We start from the raw sequence: 20,269 nt of genomic DNA on the forward strand, positions 1-20,269 counted from the left end.
CCCAGGGTAAATGGCACTGCTCTCCTTTCAGCAATAAAACCTAGAAACCTAGGAGCATCACTGAGTCCACTCCCTTCCTTATTCCCCATAACTAACCCATCTCTTCCTTCATTTCCTCTGCTGATTACTACCTGTGCCCAAGCTAGATCACCTACACCTCTAGGTCTTACCTAGTCCGCTGCATTAGCCCAGCCTGTTTCTCACATGGCATTCACTCCAGGTCCCTGCCCCCAATCCATTCTACACATAACAGCTGAGATGATATTTTTCAACACATAAATCTAATGAAGTCATTCTCCAGCCTAAAACCTTTTAGTGGTTTTCCATTGCTGAGAAGAAAATCCCAGATATCCTTCTTTCCTACAAGGTTCTATGTTTGCCTTCCATCTACTCCTCTAAAGGTATCTCCCTCCTCTTTCCACTTTTGTCCTCTCCACTCAAGCCGCCTTAGCTGACCACTGCATCCCAGTGCCTAGTACAATGCTTGGTGCATGCTAGGCACCCCTGAAATGAACAATCCTCATGAGTAACAGAATTTGTTTAAGAAACTAGGTTGTTGTTTTTTTTAAAGAAACTAGGTATTTTAAAAGCCTGAAATAAAAGGATAGATGTAAAATTCCCGATTTTAGAGATGCTGCTTTAGATATAGTGACAACCAGCTGCAAGTGTCCTTTGAAGATTAAGAATCAAAACTCTGAAGAAATCTGTGGACTCAGAAGGTAAGACTTGCAGATGTGTGAACAGTTTTCAAAGGGAGGAAACGTGGGTGAAATCTTGAGGAAATTCCCACCACTTCCTTTTTCAGAAGTGAGAGAAGGTTGGATCATCAGAGAAAGAGCAGTCAGAGGAGAATCAGTACATTTAGTTTTCAAAACAGGAGGAAGGGGTTGTCAAAAAGATTAAATATTTCAATCAGCCACAGGGGATGACTTAATACAGGAAAATGGGAAACGGACTCAGAAATCGAAATGATTTAAAGATGTACACTGGGAAGCTTGTTCCCAGTTCTTACGTGGCCTACCCTGTTCCATGCATGTCCACCCCCACCCCCACATCGACTTTATTAGTGATTTTCATGCAAAGAGGCAAACATATTATGTCAAAAGGCCTTTTGATTTCTTATTAGAGAATAGACTGATGATCAATGAAGGCAGGTGAGAGAATATAAGACAGCAGAAGCTGCATCAGTGCTAAGGAGTCAAGCAGGGAGGACAGTGTGTTGACTACAGGAGCCCCAGACACGAGCCAGGTAGGAAGTTGGCATCTGTGTTACCAGGCTTTGCTCCTCACTGTACACCTGGGGACCGTGAGCATATTTTACAGGTAAGAAGACCCATGTGCCAAAAGATTATCACCCAAATCACAGAGCTAGTACCTAGGCAGTTCTGGAACAGTGGGTGAATAGGCAGCCAGTAAGAGAGATTTTCATAAGAGAACACGTGAAGATGATTCTGTAGTGGAAGAGATCTGTGCATTTCACACACACACACCAAAGGGAGGCAGAACTGGAGAGATTCAAGATAAAATAATTGAAAGAGCAAGATCCTTTCCTGACTGAATAGAGAGCCTGGAAACAGAAACTCTTATCGGAGGCGGCAACAGCAGAGAGGAGCAGAGCCGGTGAGGCTGGACGACCGAGGAAGACTGTGAGGTTGGTAGGAGGCACCGTGGAAGGCGAGGGTAGTAAACTCAGCACAGCCCAGCAGCGACAGCCCTGGAGCAGTCCGCAAAGAGTGCGGAGTTGCAGGGAGTGGCCATCTTTCCAGAACTGCCCTCACCCCCCAAAACCAATCATCTGCAGCTCCAGGGGGGACGTAGGTGAGGAAAATGTGGGTGATAATACCAGGTAACTGATGGGCTTCTCTGATGGCCAAGGCCTTCCAGGATTGGTGCTGCAGTCCACTCTGACAATTCTGAAGCCCAGGTGGAGACATGAAGGATCTACGGCCTGAAGACACTGAAGGAATTCGAGAGACTGGGGGAAAGGGAAGGGCGATGTCAGGGTCTAACTTGAATCTTGGTAACTGTGGGCCTTGTTTCCCTTCGTGGGCTAGGCGCCTCTGGACAGCATTCGTTTACCCCGCACTCACTCACTGAGCACCTGTGCTGTGAAGTCCCGTGCTGGATCCACCTGCCAGAGACACCGGGGACCAAGGCAGGCGTGATCCCCACTCGCACCAAGCTTGCCATCGATGGAAAAGGCCGACAGCAGTGAACTCGGGTGAGAGGTACGAGAGAGACCTGTATGAAATCTGAGGTGGGAATGGAGAACACTACAGGGGAGGTCCGTCTATTTTTTAGTAAATCATGAAAAAAAAACGGAAAGGTGACAAAAAGTTATTGTCAAAGATGAGATCTTGCAAATCTTGAGATCTAATCAGAACTTTTAATATCCCTTAAGTCTTAACGGTTACTGGGAAAGGGGCCAGGGCCATTCACCTCAACCAACAAGCTGAGAATTCAAAATGGACATCCCCTTATAGTGAGACACTAAAAAACAGGTAATTTCAAAGCAATATAGTAGCTGCTACTGTAGCACAAAGGAAAGAATACATTTGAGTTTGGTAAGAACTGGGAGCCTGGAGCCTGTCTGCCTACACTTAACTCCTAGCTCTTGCCCTAACTCCTAGCTCATGCCCTTCTAGCCACGTGTGAGCTATCTCAAGACGGTCAACTCTCCCATGCCTTCACTTTGTCACCTGAAAAATGGGGATCAGAATAATGGCCGGCATTTATTGAGCATTTACTCTGCACTGGAGAGTAATGTATTATATTATTTAATAATACCTGAACAATTCAGGACCCTCACATGGATTTAATGTGTAAAGCACTCAGGACAGTGCCTGATACCTAGTGAAAGTTAAGTGTTAGTCCCCAGTACCCTCGTTAAGAGTTAAGTTTAAGAGTCCAGTACCCTCGGACTCCGCGACCCCATGGACTAGCCCACCAGGCTCCCTCTGTCCATGGAATTCTCCAGGCAAGAATACTGGAGTGGGGTAGCCATTTCCTTCTTCAGGGGATCTTCCCCACCAAGGGATCGTACTCAGGTCTCCTGCATCGCAAGCAGATTTTTTTACCGTCTGAGCCACCAGTGAGACCACCATAAACGTTAGTGGTTTTATTATTAGTGGCCAACCAGAGGGAAGAGTGGGTTCATCAGGTGACATTTTCTGACCTGGACCTTGAGTAAGCTGTAGTGAGAAAGTGTTCCAGGGCGGGGAACTCAATGCCGATTTCCCTTCTCTTGTACTTGTCTCAGAACCGGGCGGTAGGAGTGGGGGAGGGGGAGAAGACAAAAATAATAGCAACAACAACAAAAAAAAAAAGCTTTCCAAATGTCTTGGACATCGATTTGATGTCCTCAGAGCAATCCTAAAGGCGGGTCTTAATGTATCTTTTTTCGGATGAGAAAACTGAGACGCAGAGCTGCAGAGGTAACTTGTGAAGCACTGATCACGTTTCTCGTAAAACGAAGAGAAACTCTTGAACCCTCAGTAGCGAAGAGCCTAAACCCAGCAGCCTTGAGGTCTCGGGTCTCCCGGAAACGCCGGGGGTGGAACCAAGTGGAGGAAGTCCCGCCCTCGGACTTCCGCTTCCGCCCTCGCTGACCCTGTTGGCTCCGGCGAGGTCCAGAGTCCGGCATGGCCGCGGGCGGCGACCGTGGCGGGCGGGAGGCGGCCTGCGGGCACGACAGCTACCGCTCGCCGCTTGCCTCCCGTTATGCCAGCCCGGAGATGTGCTTCCTGTTTAGCGACAAGTACAAATTCCGGACTTGGCGGCAGCTCTGGCTGTGGCTGGCGGAGGCCGAGCAGGTAACGCACCTGGAGGCGGGCCCGGCCCCGCACGTGCCAGGCTGGGACTTCCAGCGCGGGCTGAGCCTCCCCCGGCAGCTGCCCCGCTATTTTCGGCCGGATGTTCCCTTTCCGGAGGAACGGCCCCAGGAAGGCCAGGGCAGGAGGCCCAGCCGTCGTCACCTGTTACCTCACATGTTTTAATGGTGGAGGGTCGGAGATGGACGGTGGGCGGCGAGAAGTGCAGTTACCGTTTCCGGGAGTAAGTCTTGGCGGTTCCTGTAGGAGTGCACCGCTGAGTGCTCCTTCTGTGCGGTTGTGCTCGCTTCTGTACACGTCTTTACCCGGTTAACCCAGAAAGACTTTGCAAACTAGGGGGCGGTTTCCCACGTTATAGGAGAGAAGACCAAGCCCCGATGATGTGCCAGTGAGATATTTGCTCCTAACCATTATGACAACCCACTCCAGTATTCTTGCCTAGAGAATCCGATGGAGAGAGGAGCCTGGCAGGCTATACAGTCCATGGAGTCGCCAAGAGTCGGAAATGACTGAAGCGAGTTAGCACTCACGTATTAATAAAGGAACCCGGGTGTGAACCCATGACCTTGCAAAGCCTGACTGAGCACCCAACCACCTCACCCTCCACATGCCTCTGTGTAGTCAGAGACCTGTCTCTGCAAAATACACATTTGCTGGGCCATTGTTTCCTCTTCAGTAGACTGCCTTTTTTTGTCTCTGGGGAGAGAGAATCAGGGTAGGGGGTTATTAGATGCGAGTTACGGGTTCTGAGAGCTTCATGTAGAGGTATTCTGCCCAGCGGTTTCAGAAATAGCCCCAGAAGGATCTTCACAGAAGCGCTGAAGGAAGCTGAGGGTGATCCAAAGAGCTATAAAGTTTCCGAGAAAAATGCCACAACAAGCAAGATGGCAGTCCTCTCCAAAATGACATACAGTAACCTCAAAAACAATCTGAGTATCTACCTAGGACCAAGGTATAGGGTCCCCAAACAGGAAACTTTCTTCCTAGATTTTATCACCTTCCTATCACCTTGCTCAAGAAGTAAAGTAGTAGATGACACTAGCAGACACAATACTCTGCAATGGCTTATGAAAGAAAAGAATCTAAAAAAGAGTGGATGGATATATGCTAACTGATTGACTTTGCTTTTCATCTGAAACTAACACATTCTTTTAAATCAACTATACTCCAATAAAAATTTTTTTTAAATGCTAGCAGATGTTTCTACAGTGCCTGCTATGTGTGCTCTGCAGTTTGAAAACCTTAAAAATTAATTTACTAATTCTCAAAACAATTCTTTATAAGTATGTGATTCCTATTTTACAGAGGATAAAATGAAGGCACAGATTTCATAAACATAGAGCTCAGATAACAATAAATAGATCAGGACATGCAGTGTGTTGTGGTTTGTTACCTACTAGCATGTATTCTGTTTTCTGTTTCACTTGGTACTCCCTGTAGATGAGGTTGGCGCCAGTCACCAAAGCTTGTAAGAACTTCAAGCTGGAATTGAAATGTGGAGTCAGTATGCATCCTTTCCTCTGCCCAGTCTACACATTGCCTGAAATGCATCCCATTTTGATATCTCCTGAATCTGTATTATCTATTAGCTAGGGTGTCAAAATGAACAGCATGAAGTGCGTAATAATTTAGTAGCTAAAAAAAAAAAAAAAAAAAAAAAACTTGAGGAATGAGAGTTTAGGGCCTGTGCAGAAAATTCGTCCACCTTGGATTTTGAGAGGATGAGTTGCTTGGGGAGGAAGCAGTTTGTCCACACTGCCCCCTGCTGTTCTGTTATGGGAGCAGCCTTACGATGTCTGCTCAGAGATCCAAAGCAGCTTGGCCAGATGTAGTGTGACCGAGGAATTTAATTTTCACTAGTTTAAATGTAAATAGCCACATCTGACTAGATAGGTCTTAAGATGTGAGCTCCTTCTCAGGACCAGGCCTTGGGACTTTGAAGTGAGGTTTGGGTAAAATTCACCAATGTACAGATTCAGCACTTGGCTCGAGGTTTCTGAGCTGCCTGTGGGCTGCCAGCTGTTTTTTGTCAGCCTGATTTTATTCAGTGATGGAGGAATGTAAGATGTTGATGTGTTTGTTTTCTCATTAATATCTCCTGGAATTGCTTTCAGTTTCACTGAATTCGCGGCACATAATTTGTTGGCAGAGCTACTAACAGTGTTGCTAATTTTGGTTTCTCTGACTAAATCCATCTAGATCAGATATAAAGCTGTGGCCGGGATCCCACACTCTGGGCACTTAAGAGCCGCGCACTAAAGAGTCTAAGCAATAAATACCACAAAGCTCTCCTTTCAGGGAGTCTGTACACCCTAGAGAGGAGAGATAGGCTGAAAGATGTGTAAAAATGTTATATGGCAGTAAGTGCTCTAAATAAAACCAGGCTAAAGGGATAGCGAGTGACACTGAAGAAGGGTGTTTCATGTTGACGTCAGGGAAGCCTCTCTGAGGAGATGGCGTTTGAGCCCAGAGACCAGAACCTGTGAGGGAGTGAGCAGAGATGTCGGGGCAGAAGGAACAGAAATCAGGACTACGGTGTTGTGTATGTTGGAGTTTGCTTAGAATATAACTTGTGATGATTTATTTAGAAAGTTTCCTGGGGACTTCCCTGGTGGTCCAGTGGGTAAGAATCCACCTTCCAATGCAGGGGATGTAGGTTCGATCCCTGGTCAGGGAGGTGAGATCCCACAGGCAGCAGGGCAACTAAGCTTGAGCACTGCAACTACTGAGCCCTCAAAAAGAGCCCACGTGCCACAGCAAAGGCCCAGAGCAGCCAGAATTTTTAAAAAGAAAGTTGTTTCTTCCTCCCCATGTCCTTTTAGTTTAGTTCCCCCAAATTTTAGTTTAAGAATTGGAAGGTAGGGCATAAACACTAACATGAATCAGTTTTCTTTTTTACTGTCATTTCCATTCAAATAATGTGACATAAGAAGCTATTTCATTTTATTTTGCCTGTTCTGCAGGCACTGGGTTTGCCTATCACAGATGAACAAATCCAGGAGATGAAATCAAACCTGGACAACATCGACTTCAAGATGGCAGCTGAGGAGGAGAAGCAGTTACGACATGATGTGATGGCCCACGTGCACACGTTTGCCCACTGCTGCCCCAAAGCTGCTGGCATTATCCATCTTGGCGCCACCTCCTGCTATGTGGGAGACAATACAGTAGGAGCCCATGCTGTTCTGTCCATTGGGACTTAGGCTTTATAATGCATTTATACATTTTAATTGATTTTGTCCATTTTAGGAAGTGACTCCGTAGGTCTTAGGATCTCAGTGCTCAGGAATTCTCTGCTTTTGGTATCCTTCCAGTCTAAACTGTAAGCCCCTAATGACCTCCATAAAATGATGTACAGATACTGCCTATACATCAGTATGCTGGACATAGCTGAGAGCTTAGCATTTTAGTGGCCAAAGTAGTTTTCCAAAGGGATTTTCTTTCCAAAGTCCTTTATAACTCTTCGCTGTGACTTCTGAAAAGAAAAGGTAATTTGCATTATAATTCTTAAATCCTTTAATTAGCAAAAGTGTCTCATAGTCAAACATGAAAAAGTAACAAGCAGGCATTTTCCTAAGAGTTTACTAGGTGAGCACTTCATATGTATTCATTTTTTCATCACAACAGGCATAATAGATGCTGTTGTCTCCATTTTTAAATAACTTTATTAAGGTATAATTTAATACCATAAATTCACCCATTTTAGATGGATAGTTCAGTGAGCTTTAGTAAATTTATGCAACATTCAACCTCACCACACTCTATAGAACACACGCCTCATCCCAAGACAGCCTCTCTTGTTTGCCATTAGTCCCCACTCCTGCTTCCAGTCCCAAACAACCGCTGAGACCTGCTTGTTGTGTCTTTTCTCGAAATTTCATGTAAATGGATTCAGAATATATAGCCTTTGGTTCTGGCTTTATAATCCCCACCTCCACAAATGAGGAAACTTAAGGAGGTTGAAGAACTTGCCCAACCTGGAAAGGATACAGACCTGGGTAGAATGACTCCAAACCTCTGCCCTCGTCACAGTGCACCCGTGGGACTAGAAGTTAGAATCCAGATACACTTCCAGTTCAGAAAGAAGCCAGTAGTTTTTAAGTTGCCCCCAAATAACTTTTTTGTCTAAAGTGGTACATAATTAAAGGCATCTGTGTATAATTAGTGAGTCAGATAATGGGAGAAGAGCAGTCCTCTAACTTGGAGTATCCTTTTTAAAAGTACCTAGTGTGTAGTTGGGCTCAAGTTACCGTCTCAAGCATGTGTTGGAGTTGCTTGCAATGCTTACATCGTCTCACTCCCCCAAGAACAGCTTTAAATTTCCTAAACCTAGATCCTTTAGTTCATGCCTTTTTTTTGTTGTTAGCAATGACAGACATGAAAAAAAAAAGGGGGGAGCAGAGACTAATGGTATGTGCCCTGTGGATTCTTAGAAACTCAAATGCTATTGTCCGGGAAGATATAAACCCTGTTGACCTGGACATCTTTGTCATATTCATGACAGGGCTGCCCCTTATCATTTTCCAGTTAAGTTAGACCCCCTAAATAGGGCTTTTGGAGGAGGAAATGGCAGCCCACTCCAGTGTTCTTGCCTGGAGAATCCCAGGGACGGGGGAGCCTGGTAGGCTGCCGTCTATGGGGTCGCACAGAGTCGGACACGACTGAAGCGACTTAGCAGCAGCAGCAGCAGCAAATAGGGCTTTATAAGCATAAAAGCTTTGTGCTTATAGATCCTAGCAGTACTGCTGTCTCAGTTGGTGGACTTTTAAGACAGTAATCAGAAGAGTTCTGTTAGCAGCTTCTGACTTGTACACTGTATTGCTGAAAGTGAGATAGGCAGCTAGCTAAGAAACGCAGATGTGACGGCCATAAAGTGTTAGGTCATCACGTTTGGGCAAAGCTGATTAATGTAAGACCACTGCATTTTCCCTTGCAGGACCTGATTATTCTCAGAAATGCATTTGACCTGCTTTTGCCAAAGGTAAGAAGTTGACAGATTTCCTGCCAGTCCTCAGATCCCTGTGACAGGAGATGGGCACCGCCTTGAATAAATCAGCACAGTTTAGACCTAAATAAGTGACTGTGTGCTCACATGAATGATCCTAGCTCTGATCTCTAGAACTGTCTCTTCTCGAGTTAAAACACTGTATGAGTTAGCGCTTTTAAAGCATCACCTTTTAAGTGAGGGAAGTGTAACCAGCAGCAAGGTGCTGGATTGTGTGGGTCAGATTATGATTTTGTCTGTTTTTCTTCATGAGCATGCCAGTGGTATTAAAACTGTGCAGAAATAACTTGTGGCATTTTAGGTCATCAACTCAGTTTTTGAATGTTGTTTGGTACTTTAAGATACAAAGAAAAAATGTGGCCTCTGCCTTCTGTGAGCTGGAAGTATAATTGTAGATGAATTTGTCTCCAAGTTTAGTTCCTGTTTATGCAGCGCTCAACCTGAATTCACTCTTTCTCCCACACCGTCTTCTTTGCAGCTTGCCAGGGTGATCTCTCGGCTTGCCGACTTTGCCAAGGAACGAGCCGATCTCCCCACCTTAGGTTTCACACATTTCCAGTAAGTGAGAGGGTTACCTCTTGGGAATTGGGCTTGTTTATAGGCATCCAGCTTCCATTTATTCCTTCAGTTCTCCCTTCTCCATGGTAACCTTGAGGTTATAAAAACTCAAAACATAAGCACTTGGGATGCCTATGAGGAATGAACCTTATACCTACCTTAAAAGCTGTATTGCTGAGAGAGTAAATCTAATGGTTCGTTTCATTGGAAACTATGTATACAGATACGTATACAGAAAGTATTCTCATTTTGTTGTTGCTGTTTATACGCTAACACTTCTGGTATCCCCTTTGCCTACAGGGAGATCTTTTAGTGGTAGGGAGGAGGTTGGAAAACAGATCCTATTTGGGTCACAGGGCCTGATCCTTCCTTTCCCATTCCAGGAATCAGTGCTGGTTGGTAGAATCAGCCCAGATAGTTCTTCAGGTCAGGATAACAGACAGCTAGTTGGGGTAACTGAAGGGCCAGAGTTTAGGTGGGTACCTTCCTGTGGTGTGAGTGGGAAGGAGAGGGGCTCCCCCAGCCTTGTGCCCCAGGAAGGGGGCACTCTGACTGCTCCCTTCTTAGATCTGTTTCCACTCTGCCTCTCAAGAAAGTGTTCTTGATTCAGTGATTCCATTCTTGAGTATTTAATGCAAGTAATCCAAATTATGGAAAAAGCTATATGTACAAAGATCATTGTTATAATACTATTTATGATGGTAGCGTTGGAAACAATCTATAAATGTCCAAGAATAAGAGAATAATTAAATAAGACTGTAGCATATACATAGGTTAGAATAATCACAGCCAGGAAAATGACACTTGTTAGATTAATAAGACATGGAAATGCTGGAGAAGGAAATGGCATCCCACTCCAGTATTCTTGCCTGGAGAATTCCATGGACGGAGGAGCCTGGTGGGCTACAGTCCACAGGGTTGCAAAGAGTCGGACACAACTGAGTGACTTAACTAACTAACTACGCATGTAGGTCAATGTGGGGAAAAGACAGCATATAAATTGTACAAAGATTGGAAGAAGGTGCACCAAGATGTAAATACTGATTACTCTGGTTTGTTTTTTTTAATGTGCAAGAATTTTTATGATTACCAAGTAAAACCCTTTTTTAAAGCCAATGATGTCATTTTTGGATTGCTAGTGGCAGGTTTCAAGTGATGATACTTGAGTCGTGGTGTATTGGCATCTGCCTTATGTTTTGATTGGATAGGTATTGCTATGGCAACAAGGATATCATCTCCTGTAACTTAGGAAGTCCTACTGAGTTGAATGTAACCTTCCTTAAAATTAGTGCCTCCATTATTGGTTGCAGAAACCAGGGTTTGTTCATGTGAGGGGATTGTTGCTCCGTGTGTGTGGCGGAGCCCTGACAAAGGTGCCCTCTGTGCTGGCTCCCGCCACACCTGGCATCACCTGTGTTGCAACCCCTCTTCGGCCTCTGCTAGAGAGTGTTCAGGGAATACAGCCATTCCAGTATTCCTCTGGGGATGGTGGAATGAGAGGTGTCTGCGACCACAGTTAGCAGGCGTTAGGAACTCAGAAAATGGTATTGATGCATAGATCTCATCTCAGAATGGATCAGTCCCTGCAATTAGAAACGGCTTTATTTAAAAAAAAAAAAAAAGAAACGGTTTTATTTGAGATACAACTAATGTACCATAAAATTCACCCATTGTTTGTATATTTACAGAGTTTATGCACTCATTACTAGTGTGTAATTTCAGAATATTTCCATCACCACCCTCCGCCAAATCACCTGTACCCTTTAGTAGTCCCTCCCATCTCCCCATTCCCTATCTTCTGGCAACCACATATCTGTTTTCTGTTTGTGGATTTGTCTCTTGAACACGTCAATCAAGTAGAATCATGTAGTAGTTATCTCCTTGTGACTGGCTTCTTTTCACTTCACATAGCATTTTCAGTGTTCATCCATGTTGTAACATGTGTCATTAGTTAATGTCTTTTACAGCCAAATAACATACCATTGTATGTATATGCTGCCTTTTATCTGTTCACCAGTTGCTGGACATTTGGGTTGCTTCCACTCTGTTGCTATTATGTGTAAGGCTGCTATGAATAGGTCCGTGCAAATTTATTTTCTTTATTATACCAATAATCTATTTAAGGAAAACTACCTTAAGGTTAATTTGGGATTATGTGTCTGCTTCGGACATTCTTAGTGCGGTGCCTTCATGTCGCCAGCTGTCAGTATCATTTGCCCAATAGGAGAGAAGGCTAGGTAATCTATTAGAACTCTGGCTTTATTATAGTTTATTCATAATCACATTTTATATTATAAACAGACCTGCGGTTGGCTGGCATTGATTTAGACTGAAGACAAAGCCATTAGCTGTTCAGTTAGCGTCCTTTGATTGTGCGTGTTTCCAGGTTGTTCTCTGTGGCTCTGCTCAGTCTTCATCAGGTCGCGACTCTTTCCAAAGTCCTTTCTTTCCTGCCGGTCTAGAGTCATAGTCTCCAGTGTCCTCGTTTTACTTTTTGATAGCATTTTAAAAATGAGCAGGTATCTTGTTTGTTTACTTTTTTACACTACAGTATGAGCTCCACTGGACAGGGACTTGGTCTGTTTTGTTCTTTGTTGTATTTCCAATACCAGGAACACATTAGATGCTTGGCAAGTGTTTGTTATGTGTGTATTTCTTGCCAAGATCTGGGGACAAACAAAGCAGACATTGTCTCTGCCCTTATAGTGCCTCTTGATGATGAAGCAAGAACTATGCTAGTGGCCCTTTAGTTTTATAACCTTTGAATATTTATAAATGACATTGAATCTGCTTAACTAGTATTTGCTTAAGCTTTTTAGCTCTTGTTTTGTTTTCATTTTAATTCTTTCCCTTCCCAGGGGTAACTGTGATTATTAGAAGAAGCAACAAAGGTTTTATGAAACAAGTCATTAGCTTGAGACTTCTGTGTGTTCTCTTTGGGTTGTGTTCAGGCCTGCTCAGCTGACCACAGTTGGGAAACGTTGCTGTCTCTGGATTCAGGATCTGTGCATGGATCTCCAAAGCCTGAAGCGTGTCCGGGATGAACTGCGCTTCCGAGGCGTGAAGGGTACCACCGGCACCCAGGCCAGCTTCCTGCAGCTCTTCGAGGGAGATGACCAAAAGGTGTGCGTAGGGAGTGACGTGGGCGAGGCAGGCCCAACCGTGGGAGCGCCGGAAACAAAACTGACCCCATGGTGGTGGGAGCGATGGATCTTGGGGTGGGTGCAGTCTTGACTGGAAGGGTACTAAAGGCATAAACAACCTGGGCAGGATGATGTGTCAAGATGTTTTCATACTAGACATGCCTGGATTTCTATGGGGATGTCTTTTCTTCCCAAGGTAGAACAGCTTGACAAGATGGTGACAGAAAAGGCAGGATTCAAGAGGTAGGTGAGTGGGGAAAGTGTTGGCCTCCCTGTTAGGTAATAAAAGGCAATATCCCTCCAGGTTTGGCCTTAGCTGTTGTTGTTGTTTTTTGGTGTTTTTTTTTTTTCCTTTTCTTTTCTGTGTCTTTCCACCCATTTCCTTCTATCTCTGGTGTGGTTTTGTTTCGTGGATTCTATTATATTCCTTATAATTTTTAAGAAAAAAGGGAGCTGTTTAGTTGTGAGTTCGGGAGAATCGCCTTCGCTGTGTTGTTTTGGTTTTGTTTTTACTGAAGGCCTCTGACAGGTTGGTCTCAGTCTGTCTATTTGCTTCAAGGGCCCCCAGGCTCCCCTGTGGTTCCTTGTTTTTGTTGTTCTTTTTGTATAAAATATTTATTTCTTTCTTTATTTGGCTGCAATGGGTCTTACTTGAGTCATGTGAACTCTTAACTGTGGTATGTGGGATCTGGTTCCCTGACCAGGGATTGAACCTGGGCCCCCTGGATTGGGAGCACAGAGTCTTAGCCAGTGGACCACGAGGATAGTTGTCCCTCACCCCTCACCCGCCACCCCCCACGTTGGCTCCTTGTTTCAGGCACTTCCCTGGGCTGCAGCAGGACAGAGGCTTGTTGGACTGTTTCCTCCTCGGGTCAGGGCGGCCACCTGGGTTTAGTAAAAAGTCGGGTGGGGAAGTGCAGTTTCTTCCTGGAGCCACTAATGAGTGCAGTCCTGGACTCAGTGCAGCTTTAATACCTCAGTGAGACCAAGCCTTTGCTTAGGGTCTGCATTGGCTCACTTGTCTGACACAGTTACATTTTGAAATATTTTCACTTAAAGGTCTTTTCTATTTATTTCTAGGGCTTTCATCATCACAGGGCAGACCTATACACGAAAAGTAGATATTGAGGTGCTCTCTGTGCTGGCTAGCTTGGGGGCATCGGTGCACAAGGTAAGTGGAGGCATCGGTGAGTAGTTGGCACCATAGACTCACCCCCCCCAGCCTTAGGCTCTGACTTCATCGTGCTCTCAAGAGATGTCAGATAGCGCTGTTAGTAATTTGGGTCTGTCAGGGGAGCCTCTTAAGTGAAGGTGTGAAAAAGGATTGGTTCCAGCATTCTCCTTAAGTTCATCTTGCCATGGTCTGCCCGTGATATCTTAAGCAGTGTTTCACCAGAGCATTCCCGTGCTGACGGTCGGCTCAGTGGCAGCACCCAAAACTCGCCTCCTCCATCAGTCTAGTCCCTGCCTGGGCCCCCCGAGTACTGAGAATGTGGGTGACGCCTGTGCCCCTGCTTCTCTCAGATTTGTACCGACATACGACTCCTGGCAAACCTCAAGGAGATGGAGGAGCCCTTTGAAAAACAGCAGATTGGTGAGTGTCGTGTGGCGACCTGGGAACACTGCGAGATGGGGTTGTGGGCGCATGTGAGCGGTTCGGCCAGCGGCCTGCTCGGCCTCCCGCTGTCCCCTAAGCTCTTCCTGCCTTTGCGTCTTGTCCTTTGCCCGGGCAGGCTCAAGTGCAATGCCGTACAAGCGGAACCCCATGCGCTCAGAGCGGTGCTGCAGCCTGGCCCGGCACCTGATGGCGCTTGTCACGGACCCCCTGCAGACGGCCTCTGTGCAGTGGTTTGAGCGCACGCTCGATGACAGTGCCAACCGGTCAGTGGACGGGGCATCACAGGGCACCTGGGGGGGCACGGAGGGGCCTGGGAGCGACGGACTGCAGAGCATCCCTGTGTTCCCTCCTGTCCGTAGGAGCCTGGAGTCTTAACACGGAGGCGGGAACACGGTACAACGTGACACGTGCTAGAATATGTACAGGGTATCCTTGTGGGGGCAAAGGCTGGGGGGGTGGAGGAGTCAAGGGAAGCTTCACAAGGAGGCGATGCTGTAGACTGAAGAAATCTAGCCATTTTAACATGTGAGACAAAGTTGGAAGCACATATAAAGCACAAAGGCGGGAAAAAGAACAGTTAGTTACTGGTAGTCAAGTAGCCCTGGAGAATGAAGTCTGTGGCAAAAAATGAGGTGGGAATGCTCGTGGAGAGTAGCCAGTTTATGAAGGGCCTTCTGGGCCCTAAAAAGGAGGGTAGATGTTGTTCTGAAGGCAGGTGGTGTCAGCTGTGGTATTTTGGTATAGTGACCTGATCAGGTCCAAGATGGGTCAGAATTAATTAGTAGTTACTAATAAGGTACCAGCATGCACGTGACTTTCTGCTTTATGTATATACTTATTTGAAAGCAGATTCACTCTCATTTGCTTGTATTCTGCTGGAATTTCTTGAGAGGAAATGATCAGTAGTTAAAGTCAACTCTCTGGATTGTGTTCATAATCCAGGATTTATGGAAATAAAACTCATAATATGTGAGCTCATTCGGAAGTCAGCCATCAACTGTATTTTAGCAAACTGTGACCTAGTCAGCTGCGCCCACTACAACACCCTGCAACAGTTTGGAGAAGCAGTTATAAGACAGAATGCTAGTCAGAACAAGTTAGGAGGCTGCTTTAAAACCCCACGTCCACGCTGGCATGGCGGCGGTGTGACTGGAGAGGATGTGGATATAAATTGATGTCACGGGGACTGGCCTGGGCAGTTGGCTGGAGTGGGGGTTTAGATGGTGATGGGGTGCTGGTGCCATTTCCTGAGGCAGGAGCTACAGGAGAGGAAGAGTAGGGTGAGGAGCTGAGCAGGAGGCAGTGGAGAAGAGTCTACATTCAGTCCTGGGCTTGAGGAACCTACCCATGAGCCGGGTGGAACTCTCCAAATAGGTATATGGTCTGGCGCCTGGGCAGGTGGTCTAGGAAAGAGGTGATTCAGGGGTCATCAGGATATTGAGGCTTTTGAAGGGAATTGTTCAAGTGGCACATCTGGCATGAGAGGTCAGTAGGGCAGCTCCTTGGGACACACCCTGCATTTCACGGAATTTGTTATTTGTTTTAAGCGATAACTGAATTGGCTGTTTGTTTTTCTAGGCGAATCTGTTTGGCGGAGGCGTTTCTCACTGCAGATACTGTATTGAATACGTTGCAGAACATTTCTGAAGGATTGGTGGTATACCCCAAAGTAAGAGGCCTCGATGAAAAACACAGTATTCAGGAGGGGTGGGAGTGTGGCAGGGAGTGGGACCTTGTGCTCTGGAGTGAGCGTGTTGGGGGAACGCTTCCCAGCCAGAGCTCACTCTCCACATTGTGACACGCGCTCTCAGGGATCAAGTCTGTGGAATTCGTAGACCAGTTTATAGACCAGGGAAGAAGCAGTACTTTGAATTGGCTGAAAATTGTCTGCCAGCCTGAGTCATCAGCTCTACTATGGCTGGAGGGGTAGACGGTTCCACTGGCCCGTTTGTAGGTACCTGAGGCGGATCGGTTTGTTTCCATCGTACACTCAGTTCCTGAAGCCAGGCCCTGAACTGGAGCAAACTTGAGGTTTGAGGAATTTTTCTGATGAAGCAACTTTTAAAAGTTTACTAAAGTCAGTATCCCTTTTTAAAATCAAAATAATACTCTGGAGTATGAGAAGACTTAAAAAATACAGTATGGTATAGAATAGAATAGAATTCTTCTACCCTCTTCCTTTATGGACATGGGAGATCACGTCCCCACTGTGCACGTTTTTGGTTGTAGTTTACGTATTACTGTGCGTATGACTTTGTGACCTGAGTCATCCTTCCTGGCGCTTCACTCTTACAGGTAATTGAGCGGCGCATTCGGCAGGAGCTGCCTTTCATGGCCACAGAGAACATCATCATGGCCATGGTGAAAGCCGGGGGTAACCGCCAGGTGGGTAGCCCCTTGTGCTCCTGCATAAATTGTGCTCCTGCATAAATTGACAGTACTGCACCTTTGGTCCTGCTCTCCTCCCTGAAGAAGGGTGGTATTGGTGCAGAACAGTGACAACAGAGTGCCATAGAACAGGCTTATCTTTGGAGGGTGATGGTGGTGAAATCAGTTAATTAAAAAGTGACTCGCTTAATCACTTGTAGAAAAGGTTTGCTTTCAGTGAAGAAATTAGGTCTTAGTTTCCTTGGGAAATGCCGGGAAGTGGGCAGGACATAAGAGCAGATGGTTCATGACGCTTTAGAGGAGGCCTTTGTAGCACCAGCCATAGACAGCATGGACATTCACATGCCTGTTATTAGTGAGCCACCAGCGCCTCCTGTCTTCCCAGGACTGCCATGAGAAAATCAGAGTGCTCTCGCAGCAGGCAGCTGCCGTGGTCAAGCAGGAAGGGGGTGACAACGACCTCATCGAGCGCATCCAGGCTGATGCCTACTTCAGTCCAATCCACTCCCAGTTGGACCATTTGCTGGATCCTTCTTCTTTCACCGGCCGTGCATCCCAGCAGGTAAGCATCAGAATGTTTCCATGGGGCTGCAGTCCTTCCCAAATGCACTCTGTTTACAGCACTGGGCTGCAGAGCCTAGAGTACAATCTATGTTTCTGCTTCAGAGGAGGTATGATGAGAATGGGGCTAGTTAGAATTCAGGGCAGGTTGCTGCCTAAAACTTAAAGTGAAAGTCGCTCATTTATGTCCGCTTCTTTGCAACTCCATGGACGAAACAGTCCATGGAGTTCTTCAGGCCAAAATATTGGAGGGGGTAGCCTTTCCCTTCTCCAGGGGATCTTCCCAACCCAGGGACTGAACCCAGGTCTCCCGCGTTGCAGGTGGATTCTTTACCAGCTGAGCCACAGGGCAATCTGAAACTTAAAAATTTGGTTATTTTGAGAATGCCTTAAGTTCATTTCTTCCTGACGATTTCTCTGAGTTCTGCTTTGGTCTGGAGCCTGTGGTGTAATGGACAGATTGGGTTTTATTGTCAGGTAGCTCCGGGTTCGGGCTTCCTGGGTAACTCAATTGGTAAAGAATTTGCCTGCAATGCAGGAGACCTCGGTTGGATTCCTGGGTCAGGAAATTCCCCTGGAGAAGGGATAGGCTACCCACTCCAGTATTCTTGAGCTTCCGTGGTGGCTCAGACCGTAAAAAATCCACTTGCAATGCGGGCGACCTGGGTTCCATCCCTGGGTTGGGACGATCCCCTGGAAGAGGGCATAGCAACCCACTCCAGTATTCTTGCCTGGAGAATCCCCATGGACAGAGGAGCCTGGCGGGCTGCAGTCCGTGGGGTCATAAGGAGTCGGACACGACTGAGGGACTCAGCACAGCACAGCAGCAGCTCTGGGTTCAGTCCTGACCTCCTGCTTTTACCGGCCGATGGGATAGAGATCCGTATCTCAGAGTGTGGGCTGAAAGGCCTAGCTTGGTGCATGGTAAGTATTCAGTAAACATTTGTCACTTTTCCTCATGGCCTTTTGAAGATTACAAAGGCTAATTCAGAAACATTTATTGATTGCAGACTAGGTACTCAGATTGTGTTTGGGTGCTGTGTTTAATTCTGGTGCTTTAAAGATGAATAGATAATCCTTATCTTCAGGGAACTCAAAACTTAATGGTAAAGGCTTGTAAAAAGGTCAGTGTGATACCAAATACATGCAAGAATTGAGGGAAGCACACCTTTTCTAGGATCACAAAAGAGACAACCCTAGGGTAGTGGAAGTTGGAAAAGACTTCTCAGAAGACATGGTATCTGAGCTGAATCTTAAGGAGAAGTAGGAGTTACTTGTAGGGAACACCAGGATGAGAAGAGATGACAGATGGATAGATGTCCAGCATGGGAGAGAGTAGCCAGATTGTCAGGTGCCCCCAAAGTAGCTAGGATTAATGTAGCAGACAGATGGGAACCTATTATTTATATTTGAGACACTCTGATGTACTGGATTTGAAGGACTTAAACTGGAGGTGAGAAGATCAATAAGGAGGCTGCTGCAGCAGGTGAGCGGTTGGTGACGAGGGCTTTGAGCCAAGGCTGGGGTAGATAGATGCACACAGGGCACAGATCCGAGGGCTGTTAAGGAAGTTAGTCACTTGGAAGCTGGTTGACGGAGGAAGGAAGAAGCATGATGATTTTAGCTTTGGCAATGGGTGGAGAATGGTGAGACCAACTAAAAGGATACAGCAGGCTGGTTTGGGCGGGGGGCGGGGTGGGCAGCAGCCTGGTGGGGCAAGCTGCCTGTGTTTAGGGAGAGATTTCTGCAGGGAGTTGAGAAAAATAGAAGCTCAGTGGTGGCATAAAAGTTTGTCCAAGTAAGTCTCTGTGTTATGAAGTGACAATGAAAAAAGAATTCTTAAATTTTAACGTTTTCTTCTGTCTTGCATTTGCTTTCCTCTTTGACAGGTACAGAGATTCTTAGAAGAGGAGGTGTGTCCCCTGTTAAAACCATATGAAAGTGTGATGAAGGTGAAGGCCGAATTATGTCTGTAGAGTTGGAAGAGAATTAAACAAAACCATTGTTGGCTCTGTTAACTTTTATTGCCAAGTCATAAAAGCTACTACTCTAATGCCATATTTTATCTCAGGAACTGTTACCATAAATTAATACAGCACTTTTTTTCTTTCCGTGGTGCTTTCACATTTCTCACGTTTGCAATGCAAAAATAAATTGCATTGTAGTTGGACTGTTTTTCCCAGCAACACAAGTTTGCATAGTAAATGTAGCTCATAGTTTGCACTCTATCCTTTCAAGGCACACTTTCCAGCTAGTCTAATACTTTTTACATGTTCACTTGATTGCGAGATAGTGAACAAATTCTTGGCCCTCTCTTCTGAAAGTGAGTTTTATCTAGGCCTTGCAAAATAATCTGGATTCAGTGATTCATTATGGCCACATACCTACATTTCAGTTGTATTTAATGAGAATAAGTAATGAAATTTAGAGCTGCGATAAATTGTTAAAAGAAACTGATGTGATCTTCATGCTGATTCAGCTGAAGTTGTACCCAGCTTCATTTGCTCTTTGGATAGGGCTTGTCTGTCAAGGAGATGCTCACGGGATGTATTGATCTTCAAGGCATTTGACAGCCTCTGATCCTGACAGCTGACTGAACCAGCTGCTGCCAGAGGTGAGAGAGAGTGAAAAATCATCCCCCTGGAAGGAAAGCGCTGTTGTTATGCCACAGGCTTCGTCCTGGGCCCTGCCTCATTCTGCACATTTTTCCAGCAGAAATGAAAAGGAAGAAAGCTTATTTCTCAGGTTTGCAGATGACACAAAACTAGGATAATTAACCAAATGTTTATTTGGTAAGATGATTAAGATGTCATCCAAAGAAAATAGATTAATATGCTGTGGCCAAAATGAAGAAGAAATAAATTAAGGTAAAGGTAAGCAAGTTAACCTTCAACTCAGTATGAACCAGAAGTGGTTGCCAGTGAGATCAGAGTTTTAGGGTGTATTGATGGTAGTGTGTTGTTGGGCAAAGCCATCAGTCTTCATGTTCCAGACTCATGCTGTTGTGTTCAGTTTCAGACACCCCATCTGAGGAACAGAAATAAACACAAGAGCCAGCCTCCAAGGAACATATGAGGAGTGGTGAAGCAGTGTTAGGGCTCAGACCTTGTAAGAGAAAACTTGCTATTGCTTCAAATATTGTCAAGAGGAGGAAGAGAGACGCAGT

General features: G+C 45.7%; 1 protein-coding gene across 1 annotated transcript; it reads left to right on the forward strand.

Moving 5' to 3' along the window:
• Window positions 1–3,590: 3,590 nt before the first annotated feature.
• Window positions 3,591–19,556, forward strand: ADSL (adenylosuccinate lyase). The gene is made up of 13 exons (XM_065944404.1): window positions 3,591–3,812; window positions 6,794–6,997; window positions 8,767–8,811; window positions 9,314–9,393; window positions 12,345–12,516; window positions 12,733–12,779; window positions 13,617–13,707; window positions 14,061–14,130; window positions 14,270–14,417; window positions 15,733–15,823; window positions 16,450–16,539; window positions 16,928–17,104; window positions 18,993–19,556. Exons 1-13 carry the CDS (start codon window positions 3,642–3,644, stop codon window positions 19,077–19,079), a joined length of 1,473 nt encoding a protein of 490 aa, XP_065800476.1. The 5' UTR covers window positions 3,591–3,641; the 3' UTR covers window positions 19,080–19,556.
• The last annotated feature ends 713 nt before the right edge of the window (window positions 19,557–20,269 follow it).

The sequence above is a fragment of the Muntiacus reevesi genome, chromosome 1 (genome assembly GCF_963930625.1).
Source record: "Muntiacus reevesi chromosome 1, mMunRee1.1, whole genome shotgun sequence".
Taxonomy (NCBI): domain Eukaryota; kingdom Metazoa; phylum Chordata; class Mammalia; order Artiodactyla; family Cervidae; genus Muntiacus; species Muntiacus reevesi.